General features: G+C 44.5%; 1 protein-coding gene and 1 non-coding gene across 3 annotated transcripts in view; one reads left to right on the forward strand and one right to left on the reverse strand.

Moving 5' to 3' along the window:
* Positions 1–711: 711 nt before the first annotated feature.
* TRNAL-CAG lies at positions 712–794 on the reverse strand. The gene has a single exon. It is a non-coding gene; the product is annotated as a tRNA-Leu (tRNA).
* Positions 795–15,838: 15,044 nt separating this feature from the next.
* CX3CL1 (C-X3-C motif chemokine ligand 1) overlaps positions 15,839–21,670 on the forward strand; it is a 28,195-nt gene continuing 22,363 nt past the window's right edge. For both annotated transcript variants that reach the window (XM_048516293.1, XM_048516292.1), the window contains exon 1: positions 15,839–16,004. In XM_048516293.1, the coding sequence (XP_048372250.1) occupies positions 15,926–16,004 (79 nt within the window). In that variant the 5' untranslated portion in view covers positions 15,839–15,925. The remainder of the gene's footprint in view (positions 16,005–21,670) is intronic.

The following is a 21,670-nucleotide window of genomic DNA, read 5'->3' on the forward strand; positions in this document are numbered from 1 at the left end:
CATCTCTCACTTTTGCAATGTCCTGCCTGAGCCAGTAGGTGGCAGGCGCGACCACCTTTTAGGGTTGCGCTTCTGGCCGAATTAGTTTAGTTATTTCGCCCCGTTGAGATCCACGTTTGCCTGTGTGGATCGTGCCTTTTGCGTAGAGAACAAGGTCTGCCTGCAATTTGCGGGTACGCTAAATAAAGGCCTCAAGGATGTGTGTGTTGTGTTGTGTTTGTGTGTGAAGAGCTTTATGAAAACAGCAAGCCTCTAACCCCCCCCCCCCCCTTAATCTGCTGGACGAAAAAGCAGTACAGACAATAATTGCAAAATGGGTTAACGTGATTCGATAAATGCAAAACTTTAAAACTTTGGGGCTGCTGGCAACTGAGATTTGGGGGAGTTGATTTGACTCGGAATTCCCCCCTGCTATAGTCTTTTCACACCTGGTTCAGCGATGGAGAAAAATACGATTGGAAGGGTACTGTCGTATTTCTCTTCTGCAGAATCCAATCCCAGGAGCTAAAATTAGCAGGCGAGAGAGAAGGCTTTTTGCGCAGCGTTCAGCTCTTAGGATCGCGGCCGCGTGAAAGAATAGAAGCCGTTTCCGCTGCACAGCACAGCCGTGGGGCTGGCACTCCGCGGATCCAGTTTGTGAAGCCAGAAGCTAAACAGGTCTGTTGGAAACGGAGCAAGAATTTTTACAGAAAGCGGAAAAAAATCAGCTTTTGTCAGAAGTGGGATTCGAACCCACGCCTCCAGGGGAGACTGCGACCTGAACGCAGCGCCTTAGACCGCTCGGCCATCCTGACTCGCTGATTGGAGCTCCCTCGTTTCGTGCAAGAGATTTTGAAAAAACGGGAGTGTGTGGGCTTTCATCATACCCAGCAAGATTGCACAGGCGCAGTTTCATTTTCCTTTACCGTGCGCTACTGCTGCAAATGAAGACCCGACGCACAGCTGGGGCTGCCCTGGGTCTTAGTGTCCCCGGTTTTATCAGAGAATCCAAGTTCTGCTTAGAGAATCTCATTTATGATTTTTTACTTTGGGACCCTCACAGGCTACTGGGGAATTGCTCCACATTATGGTGGGCCATGAGGAAATTGAAATTGTTCAAGACTTTCTGTTCCTTCTGTCCACCAAAAAGAAAACAGCAACCAAGAAACCAGAAGGTTATTGGGGCTGGGAAGAGCAGCCATGAAGGAGCTAGAAAAGATTCTTAAGTATCAGGATGGATCACTGGCAACCAAGAACAAGTTAATTCATGCAGTACTATCTGCTATTATTATGTGTGGGTGAGAAAGTTGGTCAATAAAAAATAAATTAAAAAATCTCTTCGTAATAATAACAATTTGGACTCTTATACAAAAGTATGGGATCCAGTGATACAGTACCTGTATAAATCTGATCCTATTAATAAGAAGATATTAATAACAACATGATAATTGTATGTAATGTACGAATATTGTTATGCTATTTCTCTTTTCTCTTCTAATCTGCAGTCTTAATAATTAACATGCTTTCTTTTTTCTGTTGTGGATAAAGAATCACACCTGCTCTGTCTAAAATTGCATAACTAGAAACACTTATAACAAAGGAGAACTTTCTTTTATTACTGTTTCACTTTATATAATACCAAACTATATGGTTTTTGTACTTTTTTTAAACCTTTCAATAAAGATAATAATACAAAAGGTGGCAGGAAGAAAGTAAAATCCTTTGAAATGTGGTGCTGGAAGATAATTTTCCAGATACTGTAGACTACCCAAAAGACAAAGCAGTAGGTTTTAGATCAAAACTCTGAACTGTCCCTAGAAGCTCCAACGTCTGAGCTATCATACATTGGTCACATTTTGAGAAGACAAGAGTCACTGGAAAAGACAATAACGCTAGGAAAAGTTGAAGACAGCAGGAAAAGAGGAAGACCTGACATGAGAAGAGTTGACCTTATAAAGGAAGCCACGGCCCTTAGTTTGCAAAACATGAGTAAGTCTGTTAATGATAATGATGTTTTGGAGGACGGTGATTCATAGGGTCACCATGAGTTGTAAGAGACTTAACCACACTTCACATACACAGAGAGAGAGAGAGAGAGAGAAACAGAGACAGAGACAGAGACGACGACGACGACGACGATGAGGAGTTTGGATTTATATCCCCCCTTTCCTGCAGGAGACTCAATGGGGCTTACAATCTCCTTGCCCTTCCCCCCTCACAACAAACACCCTGTGAGGTAGGTGGGGCTGAGAGAGCTCCGAGAAGCTGTGACTAGCCCAAGGTCACCCAGTTGGCGTGTGTGGGAGTGTACAGGCTAATCTGAATTCCCCAGATAAGCCTCCACAGCTCAGGCGGCAGAGCTGGGAATCAAACCGGGTTGCTCCAGATTATATACACGAGCTCTTAACCTCCTACGCCAACAGGGGGCAACATCTACTCTTCTTAGCCAGGCGGGAAACAATAGATGTTTCTGTTGTCTGTGATACATCATTTTGCAATTAAGAAATACTGTAAGTTTCCCCTCCCCCAACTGCAGACAAGGTTCTTTTGACAGTGCATCAACTGTATGCCAAGGTATCCATGCCAAGGAATCGAGGGATGTGATGAGATGACGTGATGTGGGTATGTGGCAAGGACTGTACAAGCCAGACTCAGCTCTAGTTTCATACATTTCCCAGGGATTTCCAGGATGAAGTCTTTTGTTTAGAGATACTGAGGAAAGGAAATACTTGGCATAAACAGACTCCTCCCTCCCCCCCAACATAATTGCTGCTTTTACTTTGCAAAAGGCCACACGATTTCAGAGCTGGCTGGTGGACAATAGGAAGTCATACACTCTGCTTTTCCTGAAATAAAGATAACATTGCCCTTAAAGTTTAGTTTAGTTCAGTTTTGTTAGCTAAACATTCGTACTTCAAAACCACTAAAAACAGGAGAATGCGGTGAAATTTAAAAGCTAGCAACACTACTGACCCCCCTCCCCTCCACCCAAGGGAAGATCTTTATGGATTTGTTTCTGGCCAAAGAGATCTTGGAACTCGAGCCCACTTTGAAGTTTTGCTCTCTAACCTTCTTATCCTAGAGATAGGAAGAATATTTGTGTTTACCATGAGACCTCTGCAACCCTGTCTTCCTCCTCCTGCCAGACCAAGATGAATATCCTTTTAATATTTCCGACTGCTTGAAACTTAAAAAAACAAACACTGGGCTTATTTTGGAGACAGATTCTAGCTGGGACCAGAGGGAAAAGTACATTTTCTGATCCTACTGAAAATGACACAAATAAACAGGAATGTTCAATAAGCAAAAATAAAAAATAGTACACATGGATCGATCGAGCCCCAGGCTGAGCAAGGGCACAAAGAGAAGGTGAGATCATGCAATCATCTTACCCAAAATGCAATATTTATTCTAGTGATGTGGGTTGCTAGGATAGGCTAGTAAAACTCCAAGTTCCAGAATCTGAAAGTTCACCATCACTTTCATTCTCAGAGCTGGGCCATCTCTCACTGTTCCTGATCACAAGGACAACTTGGTTGGAATCCTTCCGTTAATCCTTCATGACTTGTGTTCATCCAAAGAGTCTCCTGCAGGAGAGAAAGGGGGGATATAAATCCAAACTCTTCTTCTTTTTCTTCTTGGAAACAACAAGCCTTTGGCAGCAGCAGCAGCAGCAGCAGGAAGAGTTGTATGGAGGGGAGAGGAGGGGAGGGAGGGGGAGAGAAAATCTGCTCTAGGATGGTCCACTTCTTTAACAGGCTGTGGTCTAGGGAATTGCTTTGTCTCTTTCATTTTTTTGGGGGGGGGAGGAATTACTTTTGGAATAGTAATAGCGACATAAATTCAGCTTAAAGGACTAAGCCCACAGTCTTGTCTGCTGGGTGTAATCTGATCTGTGCCTTTGAGAATCATTTGTTGAGCAGAGCTAAGAGAACCATGCCTGGAGAGCTCTCTGCAGAAAAACTCCAGAGAAAGGAGGGAGTGCCTCCTCACATATAAACAGAGAAATGTGAGGAGAGCCCACTGCAAGCCCACTGTGCAGAGAAGAGTCCTGAGGTAAGCATTCCATGCATAATAGGCCTGCATTACATCTGCACTCACCTGATTTTGTAACTCCCATAATTTTAAAATTAAAGTGCTTCTAACTCTATTTTAAATATTGTTTCTAAAAAAAACCCCATTGTGAGTCTATAAGACTTGAGGCACAGTCACCAGTGCCTAGTAAGGCCTTCTTCCCACTCCCTTGGGTAAAACCTCTCCCTGCATTACGCAACCTTTGTCATTTTTCTCTTCAGGAACCTTTCCCTTTTAAGGAGACAATATGTTCCTCCTGACAAGATGCTTCATGTTTGTGGTGATCTGAATGCTGGGGTAAAACCTGGCCTGTGTGTTGCCAAGAAACGGTAGATCTCTATGCGCTGCTTACAGACAGGTTTTTCTGGTTCTGGTTTGTGTGTGACGACATGATGCCAGGAGTGTTGGCAATCTTTGAACTGGTGCTTTATTTCTTAGGATTGCCATGTCTGGGTTGAGAAATTATTGGAGATTTAATAATGGATCCTGGGAGCTCTTCAGGGACCATCCTTGTTCCATCCAGGGGAAGTGATTTCTGTGTAGAGATCAGCCATAATGTAGGGAGAGCTCCAGGTCCTGCCTGGACTTTGGCAACGAGACTCTTTCCTCATCTTTAGCAAGGAGCATTTCCTGGGGGAAAGGATGTGAATCATCAGGTAGCTGCTGAGAGAACTTGTAGCTCTTTGATATTTGAAACCCTCAAGTGTATACATATTGGTTTACACAACAGGTCAAGTAACACACCCATAGGACTGCCATTAGTCAGGAAAATGGAACAGGGGAGGGGGAGGAGTCCCTACGTGCCACAGTCCAAATCAGGCTCCATGCACACAGAATCTGAGGAGAACCTACAACTCACATGTGACTATTACACAACAGGACATAATGTGAGGATCCCAAGGCCAACCCAACCTGCATTCTCTATAATGTCTGAATTGGTCATACCTCTATCTTGCAGGTAACCCTTTTCAGCATGAGCTAGCCAAGAGGGTTGCTAGCTTTTGGCTCTTAGCCTCTTGGTATATGTATTTTATAAAGCTTCCATACTTCTACTGACATAATAAATACTACATACATTTAGTCAACTGTTATGCATATCTCATATATCTAACAGTATTCATTATTAGGGGGTTGTGGGTTTTCTGGGTTGTATGGCTGTGTTCTAGCAGCATTCTCTCCTGATGTTTTGCCTGCATCTGTGGCTGGCATCTTCAGAAGATGCTACTGGAACACGGCCATGCAACTGGAAACTGGAAAATTAGCCATGCAGCAACCCTAAGAGAAATTAAGCTAGTCAAGAAGAAAGTTCTGTATTGTGATCTGGTGGCTTCCCGGGTTTTCCAGTAAGCAAGACACAGGCAGTGCATCGTTTGAAGACTTACAAAAACTTCTGGAGTAAGCCAGTGTGGAGAGCCCCGTTCTTTCCCCTTCCAGGAGCAGTTGAAAACAGAAATGTTGTTGACCTTTTCTTCTTCTTTCTCATTTACAAAGAAAACTTATTTACTTAGAAAGCACTTTCAAAATGTCAGGGAGTATCGGTAGCATTCCACTTCTTCATTTTCTTCTCTTCCTAGGTCTTTCTTGGAAAAAAAATAAAAATTATTTGCATTCGGATTAGAAGCTCACTGGTAACTTATAGCTCACTGGTAACACTCTCAGCCTCACCCACCTCTTAGGGCTGTTGTGAGGATGTGCAGCTTTGGGTTCCCACCAGGGAGAAAAGCAGAAATGTAAAAACAAACAGACATCTCCTTGTAAAATGAATGTTTTGAAACACTAACACACCTCACTATTGGCTCAGACTTCATTTTCTCATATAATAGTAAGTTTTTAAGAATTGGTATAGCATGAACCTGTCTACTGGGATCTTAATCAATTCAGCATAACAGCAACAACACTACTCACAGATGCACACACACAAATATATTCCTGAAGCTTAACTCTGTTCTTGTAATTTAAACACTTTAAATTCACATTTGAAATAGACATCTGACATCAGAAAGAGAGTTTACGGAAGACCATTCAATCAACACTCTAAATTTGACTAACTGCAACACTTGGGGTGGGACGGGAGGCTGTCAATAAACACACAATAAACACTGTAGGTTTTGTGTGCCTACAGGGGCAGCAGCTTCAAAAGTGTCAGAGTTTATTTCCAGTTGCTGCTTTCTATGCAAAATAAAACAAAGCTAGGAACATTTGAACAGAAAAGCCAGAACTGAAGAATGTGTCAGCCTGGAATCCCTTGGTTATTAGTCTGATGGGCAGACATAGCCATTTAGAGGAAGTTGACAAGGCAGTAGCAGCCCCGGGCAGATTTCCCAGGAGCTCCTAGTCAAATCCTTGGAAACACCTTCCTTCCTTCCTTCCTTCCTTCCTTCCTTCCTTCCTTCCTTCCTTCCTTCCTTCCTTCCTTCCTTCCTTCCTTCCTTCCTTCCTTCCTTCCTTCCTTCCTTCCTTCCTTCCTTCTTTCTAAAGGTAGCAGGAAATTTTCAAACAATAGCTGGGATTCTTTCTTTCTCAGACTCAAGGCAGATTGTACAGTTTAAAAACAAAACAAAGTTAAGAAATACAGTTAAAATTGCTAAAATTACTAATTTCCAGTATAAAATTTGCAACAGTTTCACAAAAGAGCACATCAGAGCTGTTCAGGAGATTGGGTATCTTATAACACTCATGCCACTGAGAACATTTCAAGAAAATGGAATGCATGTATTTCATGCGTATCTTATTGTATTTAGGGCATACAAACAGAGAATGGTCAAGTGTTTCAACCGTAGTCCTATCACATGAACAAACTCTTTTAGAACGTTCCATATTCTTAAATCTTCCCTCCAGCAGAGCTGATGGCAGCACATTACATCTTGCAGTAGCCAAAGGCTCTCCTCACTGGTGGGATTTATCAGCAGACGAAGATATGCTGCCATAATTCCACGCTCAAGCATGGGATTAATAATGTAGTTGGAGAACAGTGGTTGTCTTGGCAGCAACAAGGTCAAATTATGAAAATCAAGATCCAAGAGCCTATTCTTCTTAACTAGTCTGAAGGCTTCCCACCTTTTGTGAGCATAAGGAGGTGATTCCAAGGGGAAACCAATAGCTTCAACCTTTCTAAAGATCAAAGTATACCATTCTGAAATAAAGTGATCTGATAACAGAGAGGGAATTTAGCTATTGGATGCCACTAGAAAATATATATGCAGCCAATATTTTATGGCCCTTATCCATGCCAAGGTTTCTAGAGTTGTTTGGCCCATCTCAATGCACAATGCAGCATAAGGCACACATCTAGGGGAGCCTCCCATTAGTTTCCGAAGGAATTTGGAAATGTCAATAAATTAAATGATTTTATTTTAGTTGGGTCGAAATCCAAATGGGGAACCGTACAGTAGCAAGGAACCAACTCCTGGGGCCTGCAAAAAAACCTTTCAAAGCTTGCAAGAGGAATGTATTGATTGCCCTTTTTTTTACTTCATAAAAAAAAAAGCGATATATTGCTGTCATGTTGGTATGTGCCGAGGTAGTTACTGCTAGTCGCTGTGAGGACCATGACAAATTATACCTATAGTAAATGCCAAGGTATCGGAAATATTTGACCTGCTCAATTAGATTGTACAGTGTAAGTCGCATACATTCAGCAGGGTGGGACATTCAGTGAACAGTGCCATAGGGACTGGACTGCAGAAATCTGAAAACATGCAGAAATAAGTATGAAACAAAGCGTAAGCATTTAAACATGACACATTAACCAATGGTAGCAGCATACTTACTGAAACCAACAGGGACACAGTGGTATTATACTCCACAGTTCATATCCCTTTTCCAAATTTTCTTTTTGGACCATTTCATTACAGTGGTGGAGAAAAATGCTGTCAAGTTGCAATTGACTTATGGTGAACGCTGTGCAGTTTTCAAAGTCAGATGTTCAGAGGTGTTTTGCCGTTGCCTCTCTCTGTGTAGGGACCCTGGACTTCCACAGTGGTCTACCACCCAAGTTCTAACCAGGACTGACCCCACTTAGTTTCTGAGATCTGATGAGATGGGGCTAGCTTGAGCTACCCAGGTGAGTTTCTTTCTGAACCATTTCATTACAATATTATACGTGTAAAAAAGGTCTCCTGTCCTGAATAATCTGGTTCTGCATAGTTTTCCAGAAAGCTATGAGAGCGGGAGCCCTCCTAACCATGGCCCCTTCCACACATACAGAATAATGCACTTTGAATCCACATTCACAACTGTTTGCAAGTGGATTTTGCTATTCCGCATAGCTGTGAAGTGGATTGAAAGTGCATTATTCTGCATGTGCGGAAGGGGCCCTCGTCAGGTTCCATAAGGAGGGGGGCACAATGGAGAATGAATGTCTACAGTCAGTTCTTGATTTTTGTCTATTTGCAGGGTCACACTTACAGAAGGCCTAGATCAGATGAGCAAAGCTGTTGTTGCAGAGCCTAGCGGGTGAGGAAGTTCCACATATGTGAGAGACCAAGGCCACGAAGGGCTTTGTATCTGGTAGCCAATACTTCATATTGAGGCCAACAGCTGATGGAATGACTGTAAAATGGGAGCGATGTGCTTAGCTTTTGATAATAACTTATTGTTCTGCATTAACTGGAATCTCTGAACTGATTTCTAGGGAAGATCGATACAGAGTTCTTTACAGTAATCTAGTCTCAGTGATACCTTGGCGTGGATCCAGGTGTCCAGATCGGCCGTATCAAGGTAAGGGGCCGCACAAGGCCTTAAATAGCTGCATGCTTACAAAACTACTACAAAGTAATCACTATCATCATCTTATATTACAGGGACTTGTGTGGAAGTTTCATACTTCAGGGGAAGGGCGGTATAGAAATTTAATAATAAATAAATATAATAAATAAATTCTTACCCTACAATCTGGTAAAGTTACTCCAATCTAAGCCCATTATAGCATTATACATTTAGCTGCTACACATCCATTATCCGGCCAATGCACAGTGGGGCTTAGTTTTCCCAGTGTGTGTGTGGCTGTGGGGAGAGGTAAAGACATGGGGATCAGATAAAACTAAGTGGGCTAATGGGTGGGAAGGAAAGAAGGAAGCTAGAAAAGGGAAGAAGCTATGTGGGGTTCACAGAAGGGGAAAAAGGGAGATGAGATGGTCACCACAAGTCCTTGAAGATCCCCCACTTGTCCATGTATAATTAACAATTATGATGACCAAAACAAAATGCGGCTTTTGTGTCTCGTTTACTCATCTGGATTTCCACTGAGGTTCCCATTTTCGTATCTAATTGGGTTTCACTTCCCATCCCTTTTCATAAAGTGGCATTCTTTGAACTGTAGATAAGCGTATTCCAAAAAACAATGCGTGGTCTGTGGTTTTTCTAGTAGGCCTCCAACTTTGAAATTAGGTCCTTTGAAAGTCCCTTTTAATGTCACCTTGATCTTTAGGCAGTTACCATGTGGTTTTATTTTCTTCCTTGCCGCAACGTTCAACAGCCCCAAGAGACAGGGTACCCCCCACAGCTGGTTTCATTTTGATGGGACCAATCCGAACCTGATGCCTTGGCCAGATCTTTGCCCACATTTTAGGCACCCCATCCAGTGCTGACTGGGAGTACTAGCTGCTAAGTTTTTAGCTTTCATTCTTAAAACAAGTTAAGTCTTTAGTAAAGTAAACCAGATTTGGGAGGCGATCCTTAGAATGATATCCTTGAGGATTATGAAGTGCCCTTATGGTTAGGTCAGTAATACCTACGTCTTTGTTTAATACCGGTGTCTGAACCATCTACAACTGTTTGCTCTTCAGACATCTTTTCTGTACTGCTATTAGGATTTCCAGCAGGTTTGAAAGAAAATGGCCTGTCCCTTAAAGAGAGGCTAAAGCTTTTCATAGCCTTTCAATTTCCAGTCATCCAGTTTGCTTAATGAAGGATCAAATAACGATTTAGGCTAACTGAGACAAAGCATTGTTGGAGACACCTATATGTTCCCCCCACACACCTATATGTCCCCCCCCCCACACACACACACACTTTTTTTGATCACATATGCCTGGTCAGCTTTGCTTAATGTAAAAGGGTGCAAGCTTTGGATTCCACAGGATTCTTCAACAGGCAGAATGGCAAGGTAGCAGAGTCCTTTAGCAGCAGTACAAAATACCTGTTGTTCCTTGGATCACTTGGTAGTGGTGGAAAGTGCCTTCAAGCTGCAGCTGACTTGTGGTGACTCTGTAGGGTTTTCAAGGCCAGAGATGTTTGGAGGTGGTTTGCCACTGCCTACCTCTGTGTGGGCTGAGAGGGTTCTGAGAGAAGTGTGACTGGCCAAGGTCACCCAGCAGGCTTCATGTGGCGGAGTAAGGTATCAAACCTGGTTCTCCAGATCAGAATCCACTGCTCTTAACTACTACTACCACACTGAAAGCACACATTGCTGAGCAAAGTGGCATTATTTTTTAAGTTGAAAAGTTAGGTTGATGGTGGAAAGTGCCACCAGATAGCACCTGATGTAGAATTCGCAAAGAAAGAAATGATCAGACCTGGTTTACAATGTGATGTGTGCTAATGATGCCACATTACTAGCAGAAAAGAGCAAATATTTGAAATGACTGCTGGTGACAGTTGAAGGGGAAAGTGCCAAAGCAGGACTACAGCTGGAAATCAAGGAGCTGAAAGTACTGACTACTGCAACGTTGACAGTGAGGAAATTGAAATTGTTCAAGACTTTCTATTTCTCGGCTCCATCAGCAACCAAAAGTAAGGCAGCAACAAGGAAATCAGAAGGAAACTGAGACTGGGAAGGAGCTAGAAATGATTCTTAAGTATAAGGGTGTGTCTTTCTAACTTAGAAGAAGAAGAAGAAGAGTTTGGATTTATGCCCCACCTTTCTCTCCTGTAAGGAGGCTCAAGGTGGCCTACAAGCTCCTTTCCCTTCCTCTCCCCATAACAGATACTTTGTGAGGTAAGTGGGGCTGAGAGAGTTCAGAAAGAACTGTGACAAGCCCAAGGTCACCCAGCAGGAATGAGGAGTGTGGAAACACATCTGGTTCACCAGATAAGCCTCTGCTACTCAGATGGAGGAGTGAGGAATCAAACCCGGTTCTCCAGATTAGAATCCACCTGCTCTTAACCACTACACCACGCTGACTTAGTCTTAGGCTCATTCTGCACATGCAGAATAATGCACTTTCAAACTGCTTTCAGTGCTCTTTGAAGCTGTGCGGAATAGCAAAACCCACTTGCAAACAGTTGTGAAAGTGGTTTGAAAATGCATTATTTTGTGTGTGCGGAAGGGGCCTTAGATTCTCCCATGCTAAGTAGCAAATCAGGCAACAAGTGCCCTCCAGCATTTGCAGTCTTGCCGAAGTGTTTCAGCCTCTTCCTATGCCATATTCAGTACCTTCAGGACTTGCTCAAATGTCTTCCTCCAGGTGTTTCAGGAGTGTCCTCGATGTAGTTTGGCATCAGGAGGTATTACCATCTTTGAGATCCGACTGATCTCCATGTGAAGGTTGTGGCCAGCCAGTCAAAGGCTTCTGTGTGCAACGATAGCATGGAGAAGGGTGTGTCACTGCAACCAGAATCAAGTTAATTCATGCCATAGTATCCCCAATCATTATGTATGAGTGTGAAAGCCAGATAACGAAGAAGCTGTTAGGAAGAAAGCAGATTCCTTTGAAATGTGGGGTTGGAAGAGAGTGTTGTGGGTACCGTGGACTGCCAAAAAGACAAATAAGTGGGTTCCAGATGAAATCAAGCCTGAACTGTCTCCACAAGCCAAAATAACGAAACAGAGGCTGTTGCCCTTTGGTCACATCATGAGAAGACAAGAGTTGCTGGAAAAGAGAATGCTGAGAAAAGAGGAAGACCCAGCGTGAGGTGAATTGACTCAACTGAGGAAGCCTCAGTTTGCAAGACATGAGCAAAGCTTCATGACAGGAAGTTTTAAAGGACATTGATTCATAAAGTCACCATAAGTCTGAAGTAGCTCGACATCATCACACCCACGCCCCACTGTGTCGCAGACCATTTTGATCCAAATATCCATCAAATACTATCAAGGGCAGACTCTGTTTAGTGTCTGCAAGCTGGCTAGCCTTGACCATCCAGGTCAGAACTAAGAAGTTACAAATGTCTAAACTGCCAGCATAACACAAAAACTCTTGCATGAGTTGCCTACTGTTATGATAGTTCAGATATTCTCAGAGCAGTTAATGATGTTCCTGGGCATGTATCCTATTTTAAACAAATCATAAGTAAATAAACATCGCAGCTGCAATGAATATAAATAAGAATTAATCTCGGCAGATCTCCCTGAGCCAAGGCCAGAGAGCGGGAGCCGATGCTTCTGGCAACTTGAACCGCGCACCAAGTCCAAAGCAGCAAATATTTGGCGCATAATTTATGTTGGAACTGACCACAGCATCTGTTTCCAATTCCCGCGCTCAACCTTGGAATTTGTGTAAAGGAAGAACAAATCGAGGAATCCAGTAGTTGCAGACTGCATTTTCTTCACTGCTTTGTCACTGCTTTGTCACTTCTATTCAAGAGTGACATAGTGTGGCTTTTCGAGGTAGATTCCCCATGCAATCTAACTGTGCATGCATACTCAACAGTAAATCCCATTAAGTTCAATGACACTGCCTAGTACATTTAGGATTGCAATCTGTAGCCCGGATCACTCTTTCCCCAGAAATTAAGCACTGGAGATGCTGCCACTGAAGCATATCTGCATCTCTTCCTGTCTTTATTTTTCTTGGAGATTTTTTTTTGGGGGGGGGTGGGGGGTGTAGAGTTTGGAAAGGAGAAGTTCAGGGGGAATGGGATGCCATAAAATCAAATCTCCAAAGCTGTTGTTTCCAAAGGAACTGATTACTGGGATCCAGAGATCATTTGGAATGCCAAGACAACTCCAGATCACATCGGAAGCTTGGCAGCCCATTCAGCCTGACAATTAAAATGCCCTACTCAGGCTCTACTCTCGGTATCTCTTCTTGAAGATGTAAGGACAGGGGAGAGCTGAGACAGGGGCTTTTCAGTGGTGGCATCTGGTCTTTGAAATGCTTGCCCGGCATCTACATTTCTGTCCTCTAAGTGACATGACAAAGCATTTCTTTTGCACTCGGAGTTTTACTTGAGGGCTTCTATCTTGTAAAAAACCTGAGAGGTGTAGTGGTTAGCAGTGAAGTCTAATATGGAGAACTCGGTTTGATTCTCCACTCCTGCACATTAAGCCTGCTGGCTGACCTTGATCCAGTCACAATTCTCTCAGAACTCTCTCAGCCCACACAGCGACAGGAACCACCTATGAACATCGGTTTCCTCAAAAACCCTAAGGGGTCACCATATGTCAGCTGTAATTTGACAGCACTTTCCACTATCACTATCACCACCAGATTTTTTTAAAGCTGCTTTCATCATCTGCTTTTAGCCTGTAGACAGCCTTATAAATATCATTTCAAGGTGCTGAAATGTTTTATTCTGTTTTTACACCAGGATTTATATATGGATAATTCATATGTTGTTGTTGTTGACACAGTTTTATCGTATTGTTATTAATTTCTGAGTCTTCTCAAGCAGGTCTCTAAAGAAATAATTTTCTACACAAATTACACGATGGCATCAAATGTGAATAGATTTTTTAAAAGCTCTACTTCTTGATAGGTCTGTGAGGGATACAACCATTACACCGAGGTCCTGAGCAGCAAGAATGAAATTCATTCTCGGGTTGGGGGGGGGGGGGGGAGGAAGCAATGTAGCTGAATTGTGAGGCAGATCAGTGAGGGAGCAGCAATTTCCCCTCAGGAAAGAAGACGGCCTGCATTCAGCCACATCACAGCTCACCCACTCGCAAGAAGCAGAGCAGGAGGGCCTTGCTTTGGGGAAAGAGCTTCTTGCTAGGAAGAGCAAGAGAATCAAGAAGTAGGTCAGGAAACAGGTGTCCCATGGAGGGAGTGGCTGAGAAGGAAGTAACTGTGAAGTGTCTGTCACAGTCTAGGAGGGTCAGCAAGCATCAAGTGACTTCCTTCCTTCTCAGGCATCCCATAACTGGTTCAAGCACCCCGGGAGTCTAGTTCACCTCTTTGCACTTTCTTTTTAGTTTGGTTCACCAATACTGACCGTACAATTTTGAATTGAGAAAGCTGAATTTATTGTATACACCCTTTGTGGTACTAGCTTACCTCACGAGTTGTTAGAGAAGCTTTTCTTCTATGCTAGTAAAATTGTGTTCAATCTATTTTGTTTACCTCCACACTCAACAGCCTATGGCTTTTGTTTCAATAGAGCTGCATTGCATTAATTTCCAGTGAGTTTAGAATTATTTTTGGGCTTCCTTGTAAACTAAGGGCGGAGGGGAGATGTGAACCAAATTCATCATGACTCCAGAAGATGTACCCAGGAACCCTGTGCTGGATAATGATCCTTAACCCCCAGTAATAATATGGGGATAAAGATGCTAGCCTAACTTAAAGGTTTGTCCTAAGGAATCCTGAGATAACGGAGCCATTTTGGAAAAATATCAGAGGGCTAATACTAGACAAGCAACTCACCTTCAGACAAGTGGGAAAGGATATGCTGCCCAATTCTCTGTGTGTTTACTCAGAAGTAAGCTTCACTTTATTCAGTGGGGATTACTCTTAGGTATACATCTTCAAAATTGCAACCTCAGGGGACCAAGCAGATGCAGAGGCAGTGTGGTGTAGTGGATACAGCACCAGACTAATATCTGGGAAGCCCGGTTTCGATTCTGCCATGCATACTCGCTCTGTGGCTGTGGCCTGGAAGGTTTTGCTCCGAAAGTTTCACCCACATCTATGGCTGGCATCTCCAGAGGCATGCCACAGTGAGATGGACTTCTCTCCATGGCCGGGTGACCTTAGGCCCACCACGTGCACTCAGCATACCTACCTCACAGGGTGGTTGTTGTGAGAAAACGGAGAAGTGGAGAATAATGCTGTAAGCCGATTTGTGTCCTTGCAAATAAGTACACATGTAAGGAAAATTCCACAAAGTATAAGGTGGATCCCATGCTGAGAATAGCCATTGCCGTGAAGAACACTGGGTAAAAAGAAAAAAGCGGCGCATTCCTGAATCCCCTTAAAAGGCAAAAATAAAAGCGAGAGCCAGCGCCGTGCAGTGGTTAGGAGCAGGTGGATTCTAATCTGGAGAACCGGGGTTGATTCCCCATTCCTCCACCTGAGTGGCAGACGCTCATCTGGTGAACCAGATGTGTTTCCACACTCCTACATTCCTGCTGGGTGACCTTGGGCTAGCGCTAGCCACAGTTCTTTGAGAACTCTCTCAGCCCCACCTACCTCACAAGGTGTCTGTTGTGGGGAGAGGAAGGGAAAGGAGCTTGTAAACCACCTTGAGTCTCCTTACAGGAGAGAAAGGTGGGGAATAAATCCAAACTCTTCTTCTAAAGACAAGTGCCAGAATAGTTCTAGGTGAAAACACTCAAAGGCACACAGGGACAGCTGGACTTGACATTAGGGAAATGATGGGAGAGAACAGAATATTGCTGTCCTCATCTACAATTTGCCCTAGTTCCAGATGATAGGTTATGGAATTAGGCTCCCGTTGGGTTTTACCAAAAGATCTTAGCAGGACACTGACACTTAAAAACTTGTTCTGTGGACGTGAAAAGCCACTTTTGATTTATTTTTGGCAATAAATCAGGCGAACTTGGCCAGGATGGAAGCTGCTAATCCACTTTCTCCCAACAATGCTTGGAGTTTCCCGGGGAGGGAGGAGCGCGGAAGGAGGAGGCGGAGGGAACATTCCCAAGAGCCGCAGGGGAGGAAAGCGCCACTCCGAGCCCGCCAGCCTGGCACAGCGGAGCCGCGCCGGGCATGTGCTGAACTCTCCTACCTGGCAGGGCGCGCGCTCCTCGGCCATGCTGAGCGCCTGGCTGGGGGCGCTGCTGCTCCTCTGGGTCGCGCCCAGGATTTGGGGGGTCCTCCCGGCCGTCGAAGGTAAGACTTGAGAGGGGTCACTGGAGGCAGCCGGGGAATGGGTTCTTAAAGCTTGAATCCCAAGGACAGCTTGCCTGCTTGGGAGCATGGGACTTGTTTCTGAGTAGACCTGCTTTGGATTGCTCTCTGAATTGGGAGTTCTTGCTCAGCAGTAAGTCTGTTGGTACTTGATCCTTTGTAAGTGTGCGTGGGGCCCTGCTAACAGTAGGGGGATGTGCGTCTTCTTGGCTTGGAAGGAGATCCCACTGGTTGTTTAGGCGATCCTCCAGAAGTGTCATCTTCCAGGACCTCGTTCTATTTGCCTTGTTGCTCATCGCATTGGGACAGAACAGGCCTGTATCTTCCACAAACGGAGGGTTGCAACCTCTTGGGGCCTGCGCCTGGCCCATGAACTGCAGCCTCCAAAGCAGAAGTCTAGCTGCTCAAGGTTTTCTGGGCATGGAGTGTGCCGGAATAAAGTGACCCCAGAGGCCACTGAAGTGAAGTCGGTGTAAAATGCCATTAACTCTCTTTGCACACATCCTGATCTTTAGATTAATATTGTGGCGAACTGCAGCGAGATTTTCATTTTGGTTCTGCAAAGGGCTGTCAAGCTGTAGCCGAAGATGGCAACCCTGCGCTTTTCAAGGCAAGAGACGGACGGAGGTGGTTTGCCGTTGTCTGCCTCTGTGTAGCAACCCTGGACTTCCTTGATAGTTTCCCATGCAAGTATTACCCAGGACCAGCCCTGCTTAGCTTCTGTGATATGACGGTATCAGGCTAGCCTGGGCCATCTAGGTCAGGGCATTTTCACTCTAGTCAGTGCCAACTGGTGGATGACTGCAGAAGGCAGTGGCAAACCACCTCATAAACATAGCTTGCCTAGTAAACGTTGTGATGTGGCATCATCACCCCATGGGTCGGTAATGACCTGGTGCCTTTTACCTTTTAGATGGTTGTCAATCAGCCTGATGATTTTGCATTCAGGAGCAAGTACAATGAACTACTCCACTGCTGCTCACCAGAATGCGGCATCATATATAGCTGAAATCCTCCCAGACTGCGTGGGAAAAGCCAGGACCTTCAAATGGCATTCCAGAACAAGGCAACTTTATATAGGCATAATATATACGAGAATACCTATGATGTCTTAGGCACGCATTCAGTGAAATCTTTGCACCTGGGGATCATCAGACAGCATCTCAATGTTTGTTTGTTTAATTTATTCGTTTATCTATAACCCGCTGTGCTCTCTGAAATAAATCTGGAGTGACCTGCAAGATCGTTCTGCCTTCCTCCAATTGTGAAATTGATTAGGCTGAGAGTGAGTGGCTGGGTCAAGTGGGGAATCTGAACATGGGTTTCCAAAATCCTAGTCAGCCACACTAATCACCATGCTGGTTGCGTGCCATTTTTGAAGGACCTGGGAAAGCAGTATAAGATACCAGTCCTCAGCTGGCTGTCAGCAGCCATTGTAAGTGGCGGGATCCCAAATCCCCAGTGCCCCCCCTTTCCCCCCTGTCAGTCATTCAATTATGTTCCTGAGATTTGTAGATAAGTTAAGCCCCGGTTAAGAACCACTATGCTAGGAAAGATGGGGACTGTGTGCCGTATAAAATCCGTCCCTCGTGTCCTTTCTCCAGGAATTTAAGGGACAGAGGCTTGGGATCACGCTAAATACAATAAGGGCAGAGATGATTTCTTAGAGTTCAGTTCAGCTCCCTTCAGAGTTCAGCTCAGTTCTCTTCAGGCACAGTTTTTTGTAAAAGTTAGGCTGCTCCCCACCCGCTTTTCTGGTTTCAGAAAGGTTGTAGTGAAAGGGAAGACTCAGAAGGTAGATGACAGCATAATGATGCCATGTGAACGTCCCCTCCACCACCACAAAACCATGCCAGTTTGGGAGGCAAGGCAGGGCACAATGGATGTGCTACAGCAGCCTGGCACAAGGGACAAATGCATTGGTGGAGGGGGTACTTTCCTCGGTATTCATTGCCCAAGCTCAGTGGCATAAAACACTGCACCAGTGTGCCGGCTTCCAGTGCCCAGGTGGGCCCTGTGTGCTGATGGAGCCACTGGTGGAGATGCGTCACAATTTTAATGGCATATCTCTATTTTCCCCTCTGGGGGATTTTCACCGCCTTATTTGGTTTTTTACTTTTTTGGCTTTGGAAGGGGGGAGGGGCGGTGCCCCGCCAGCCAGGTCCCTCTGGATGGGGCCGATAGTATGGTTGCAAGGATAAAATTGAGGAGAAAAGAACAATTTAAGCTGCTTTGCATCTCTGTTGGGGGAAAAGATGGACTATCAATGCAGTAAATAAAGTTTGTTTAAATTGTATATAACGAATTACAGAAATCAAGAATTGGGACAATAGTACAAAGAGAAAGTGCCTCTGATAAATGGTCTGAAACCATTTTCTCCTTTCCTTCCCTCCTCTCTTGCTTACAGAAAATTAAACCTGGAGAACTCAAAAGTTTGCTTTATTTGTGGTGTTTTGTTTGGTCTTAACAAAAGCCATTCCGATAGATTTTAACGCTGGGGGAAGTTCAAATTAATGCCAGCTACCACAAAGCCACCCGCCATGTCCTACTCTCGTTTCCTTTTGCAGTGGCATGCCAGAATAAAAATACTTTTCAGGACCAAACAAGCATACACTTAAACACACACTCCAACATGTTAGAATTTTTTATGAGCTGAGCTAAATCCTTTGTTGACTGAGTAAAATCATTAAAACAGACCAGTGTTTACAGCCCTATTGTTAAAAATGAGACCCCTGAAGTAAACACTGGCACATCACCCTAAGCCTTATTTATATTTATTTTAGTTTGTTTCAATCCCTCCCTTCCTCCAAGGCAGTGCTTCTCAACCTTCCTAATGCCGTGACCCTTTAATACAGTTCCTCATGTTGTGGTGACCCCCAACCCTAACATTTATCCATTTTACAGATGGAGAACACTGATGCAGAGAGTCTTAGGCAACCCCTGTGAGAAGGTCGTTCGACGCCCAAAGGGGTCATGACCCCCAGGTTGAGAACCACTGCTCCGAGGAGTTCATCAGATGTTGTTCATCCCTCTTGCATTTTATCCTCACAACAGCCCTGCAAGGGTGGCTAGGCTGCATGAGAGAATGAATAAGTTTCATGGCCGAGTTCTGAATGCAAATCTCGGTGGTCTAGTCCAAAACTGTAATCACTGCACCACACTGATGTCCCTCTGCCTCTCCAAAGGGCTGTCCTGCAGCGTGGGAAGCTTAAGCATATTGTTTGATCTATTGTAGAGCTGAATAATATTTATTGGTAACTTCAGGCATTTGTAAACTGTTTTTTCTTTTCATGCTCCGTGCCGTTTAAGCCAATAGAACTGAGGAAAATGATATGTTGCTGATGCAATTCACAGAACCCCGTGGTGTCATGGGGATGAGGGCTGTTTGAATGCACAGGTGCAAGGGAGGGGTAAAGTTTCCCCTTCAGTCGTGTCCAACCCTGGGGTACCACTGCGAGCAGTGATTTCATAGGCAAGCCTCTTTTGTGGGGTAGTTTGCCATTGCTTTCCCCGGCTATTCTTTACCCACTAGCTATGAGCTAGGTCCTCATTTACCGACTAAGAAATGGATGGATGGCTGAGTTTACCATGAGCCAGCTGCCAGGATATCTGACCCACAGGGGGATCGAACTCCTGACTGTGTGAGTGGCAGTGCAAGCACTTAACCACTACGCCAAGCAGCTCTTGGGGATGAGGGCTGTTTGAATGCACAGGTGCAAGGGAGGGGTATACCTGTTTACATCCAGTGGTTTTCACTACCACATCCTGAATTGCTTGTTGTGAGTGTCTTATGCTGTTTGCTGTGGCCTAGTCGAAACTAGGATTGGCTTAGGCTGCATATTGAGTGAGCGTGTGTGTGTGTGCGCGCCATCAAGTCACAGTTATCTTATGGTGACCCCATAGGGTTTTCAAGGCAAGAGACATTCAGAGTGGGTTGCCATTGCCTGCCTCTGCATGGGATGAGAGAGTTCTGAGAGAACTGTGACTGGCTCACTATCACCCAGCAGGCTTCATGTGGAGGAGTGGAGAATTGAACCTGGTTCTCCAGATTAGGGTCTGCCACTTCTAACCACTACACTGTGGTGACTCTGTGACAAATGCATGTTGTTGTGCAATGTGTGAAAATCAGAAAAACTGTGTTTTACTGGGTCAGACCCTTGGTCTATCAAGCTCCGTCTTGTCTATTCTGATTGGCAACAGCTCTCCAGGATCTCAGAGTTAGGGTTTGCACATCACATACTGCCAGATCCCCTTAACCGGAGGTGGTGGCAAGTTGGCCACTAAATCTGGGACTTTCTGCTTGCAAACCAGACATGTTGCTACTGAGACATAGCCTCTTATTTGTGCATCTTTGGAGACAACTTTAGAGACAAGTTGGGTCTTGCCTACTCAGACTGGTAGGGCCTTTCCAGGGTTTCAGGCAGAGGTCTTGAACATTCCCTGCTTACCTGATACTCGAAACTGGAGATGCTGGGTATTGAACCTGGGTCCTTCTGCACGCAAAACAGATGCTCTGCCACTGAGCCATGGCCCATCCCTTATCAGACCTAAGTGTATGTTGCAATCAGAAGCCTCTGTCCAGTGGATCCCTTTTCTCCCATTTCCCTGATAGGTTAATCAGTTTTAGTGGCAAGAGAGACTCTCCAGGAAATGTTAACATAACCATGAATCTTTGCTACGTGTATAAAGAATAATTGTTTCTGCTACTGGGGCTATAACAAGATATAAAGTACAGGGAAAAGCCAGGATCTGATTTTGGAGAGGATTCAGCACAAGCAAGAGAAACTGAGCCTGTATTTCTTGAGCAGACTTTCCTCCTGCTACCAATCCAATATAAAATGGGGAATCCCTGCCACGTGAATGCAGCATATGTACATCATTCTATGTGGATTCTTTCATCTGCACTTGCCTTGGGATTTTCCTGGTACCAGAAATTCAGTTTCTGTTTTCCCCTGGCCCATCCCCACATCCATTAATGTAAGCTCCTTAAGGCCATTTCTGTCTTTTGGTTGTTTCAGAAGGTTGGCCATGTTGATATGCTACAGCAAAATGAGAAAACAGTGTTGTGATAGATTGATAAGGAGAGAAATGTCCACTTCATCAGATGCACAAAGTGTTTCCCATAGTTGGCAGATCTATATAGATAAGCATACGCTCACACACACAAGTGCAGAAAGAAGTAGGTTAGAGTCTCTGGGCCAAAACAAGTGAAATGTAGGAAGAAGAGGAAGAGTTTGGATTTATATCCCCCCTTTCTCTCCTGCAGGAGACTCAAAGGGGCTTACAATCTCCTTGCCCTTCCCCTCTCACAACAAACACCCTGTGGAGGTAGGTGGGCTGAGAGAGTCTGCAGAAGCTGTGACTAGCCCAAGGTCACCAGCTGGCGCAGGTGTATGTACATAACCTGAATTCCCCTGCAGATACCTACAGCTCAGGTGGCAGAGCCGAATCAAACTCAGTCTCTCCAGATTAGATACACTTTTCCAACCCTCCTACTGATCAAGCCGTTCTGCATCTGTTACACATGTACTGAGAAATACCAGAGATTGTACCTCTTTCCTTTCATGATCTTTTGCCTCACAGTCACATTTTCTTCTCTGTTTCCCTATAGCTGCCATGTGCTTACACTTCAATGCATCCAATAAATC

The sequence above is a fragment of the Sphaerodactylus townsendi genome, linkage group LG14, assembly GCF_021028975.2.
Source record: "Sphaerodactylus townsendi isolate TG3544 linkage group LG14, MPM_Stown_v2.3, whole genome shotgun sequence".
In the NCBI taxonomy this organism is placed as follows: Eukaryota; Metazoa; Chordata; class Lepidosauria; order Squamata; family Sphaerodactylidae; genus Sphaerodactylus; species Sphaerodactylus townsendi.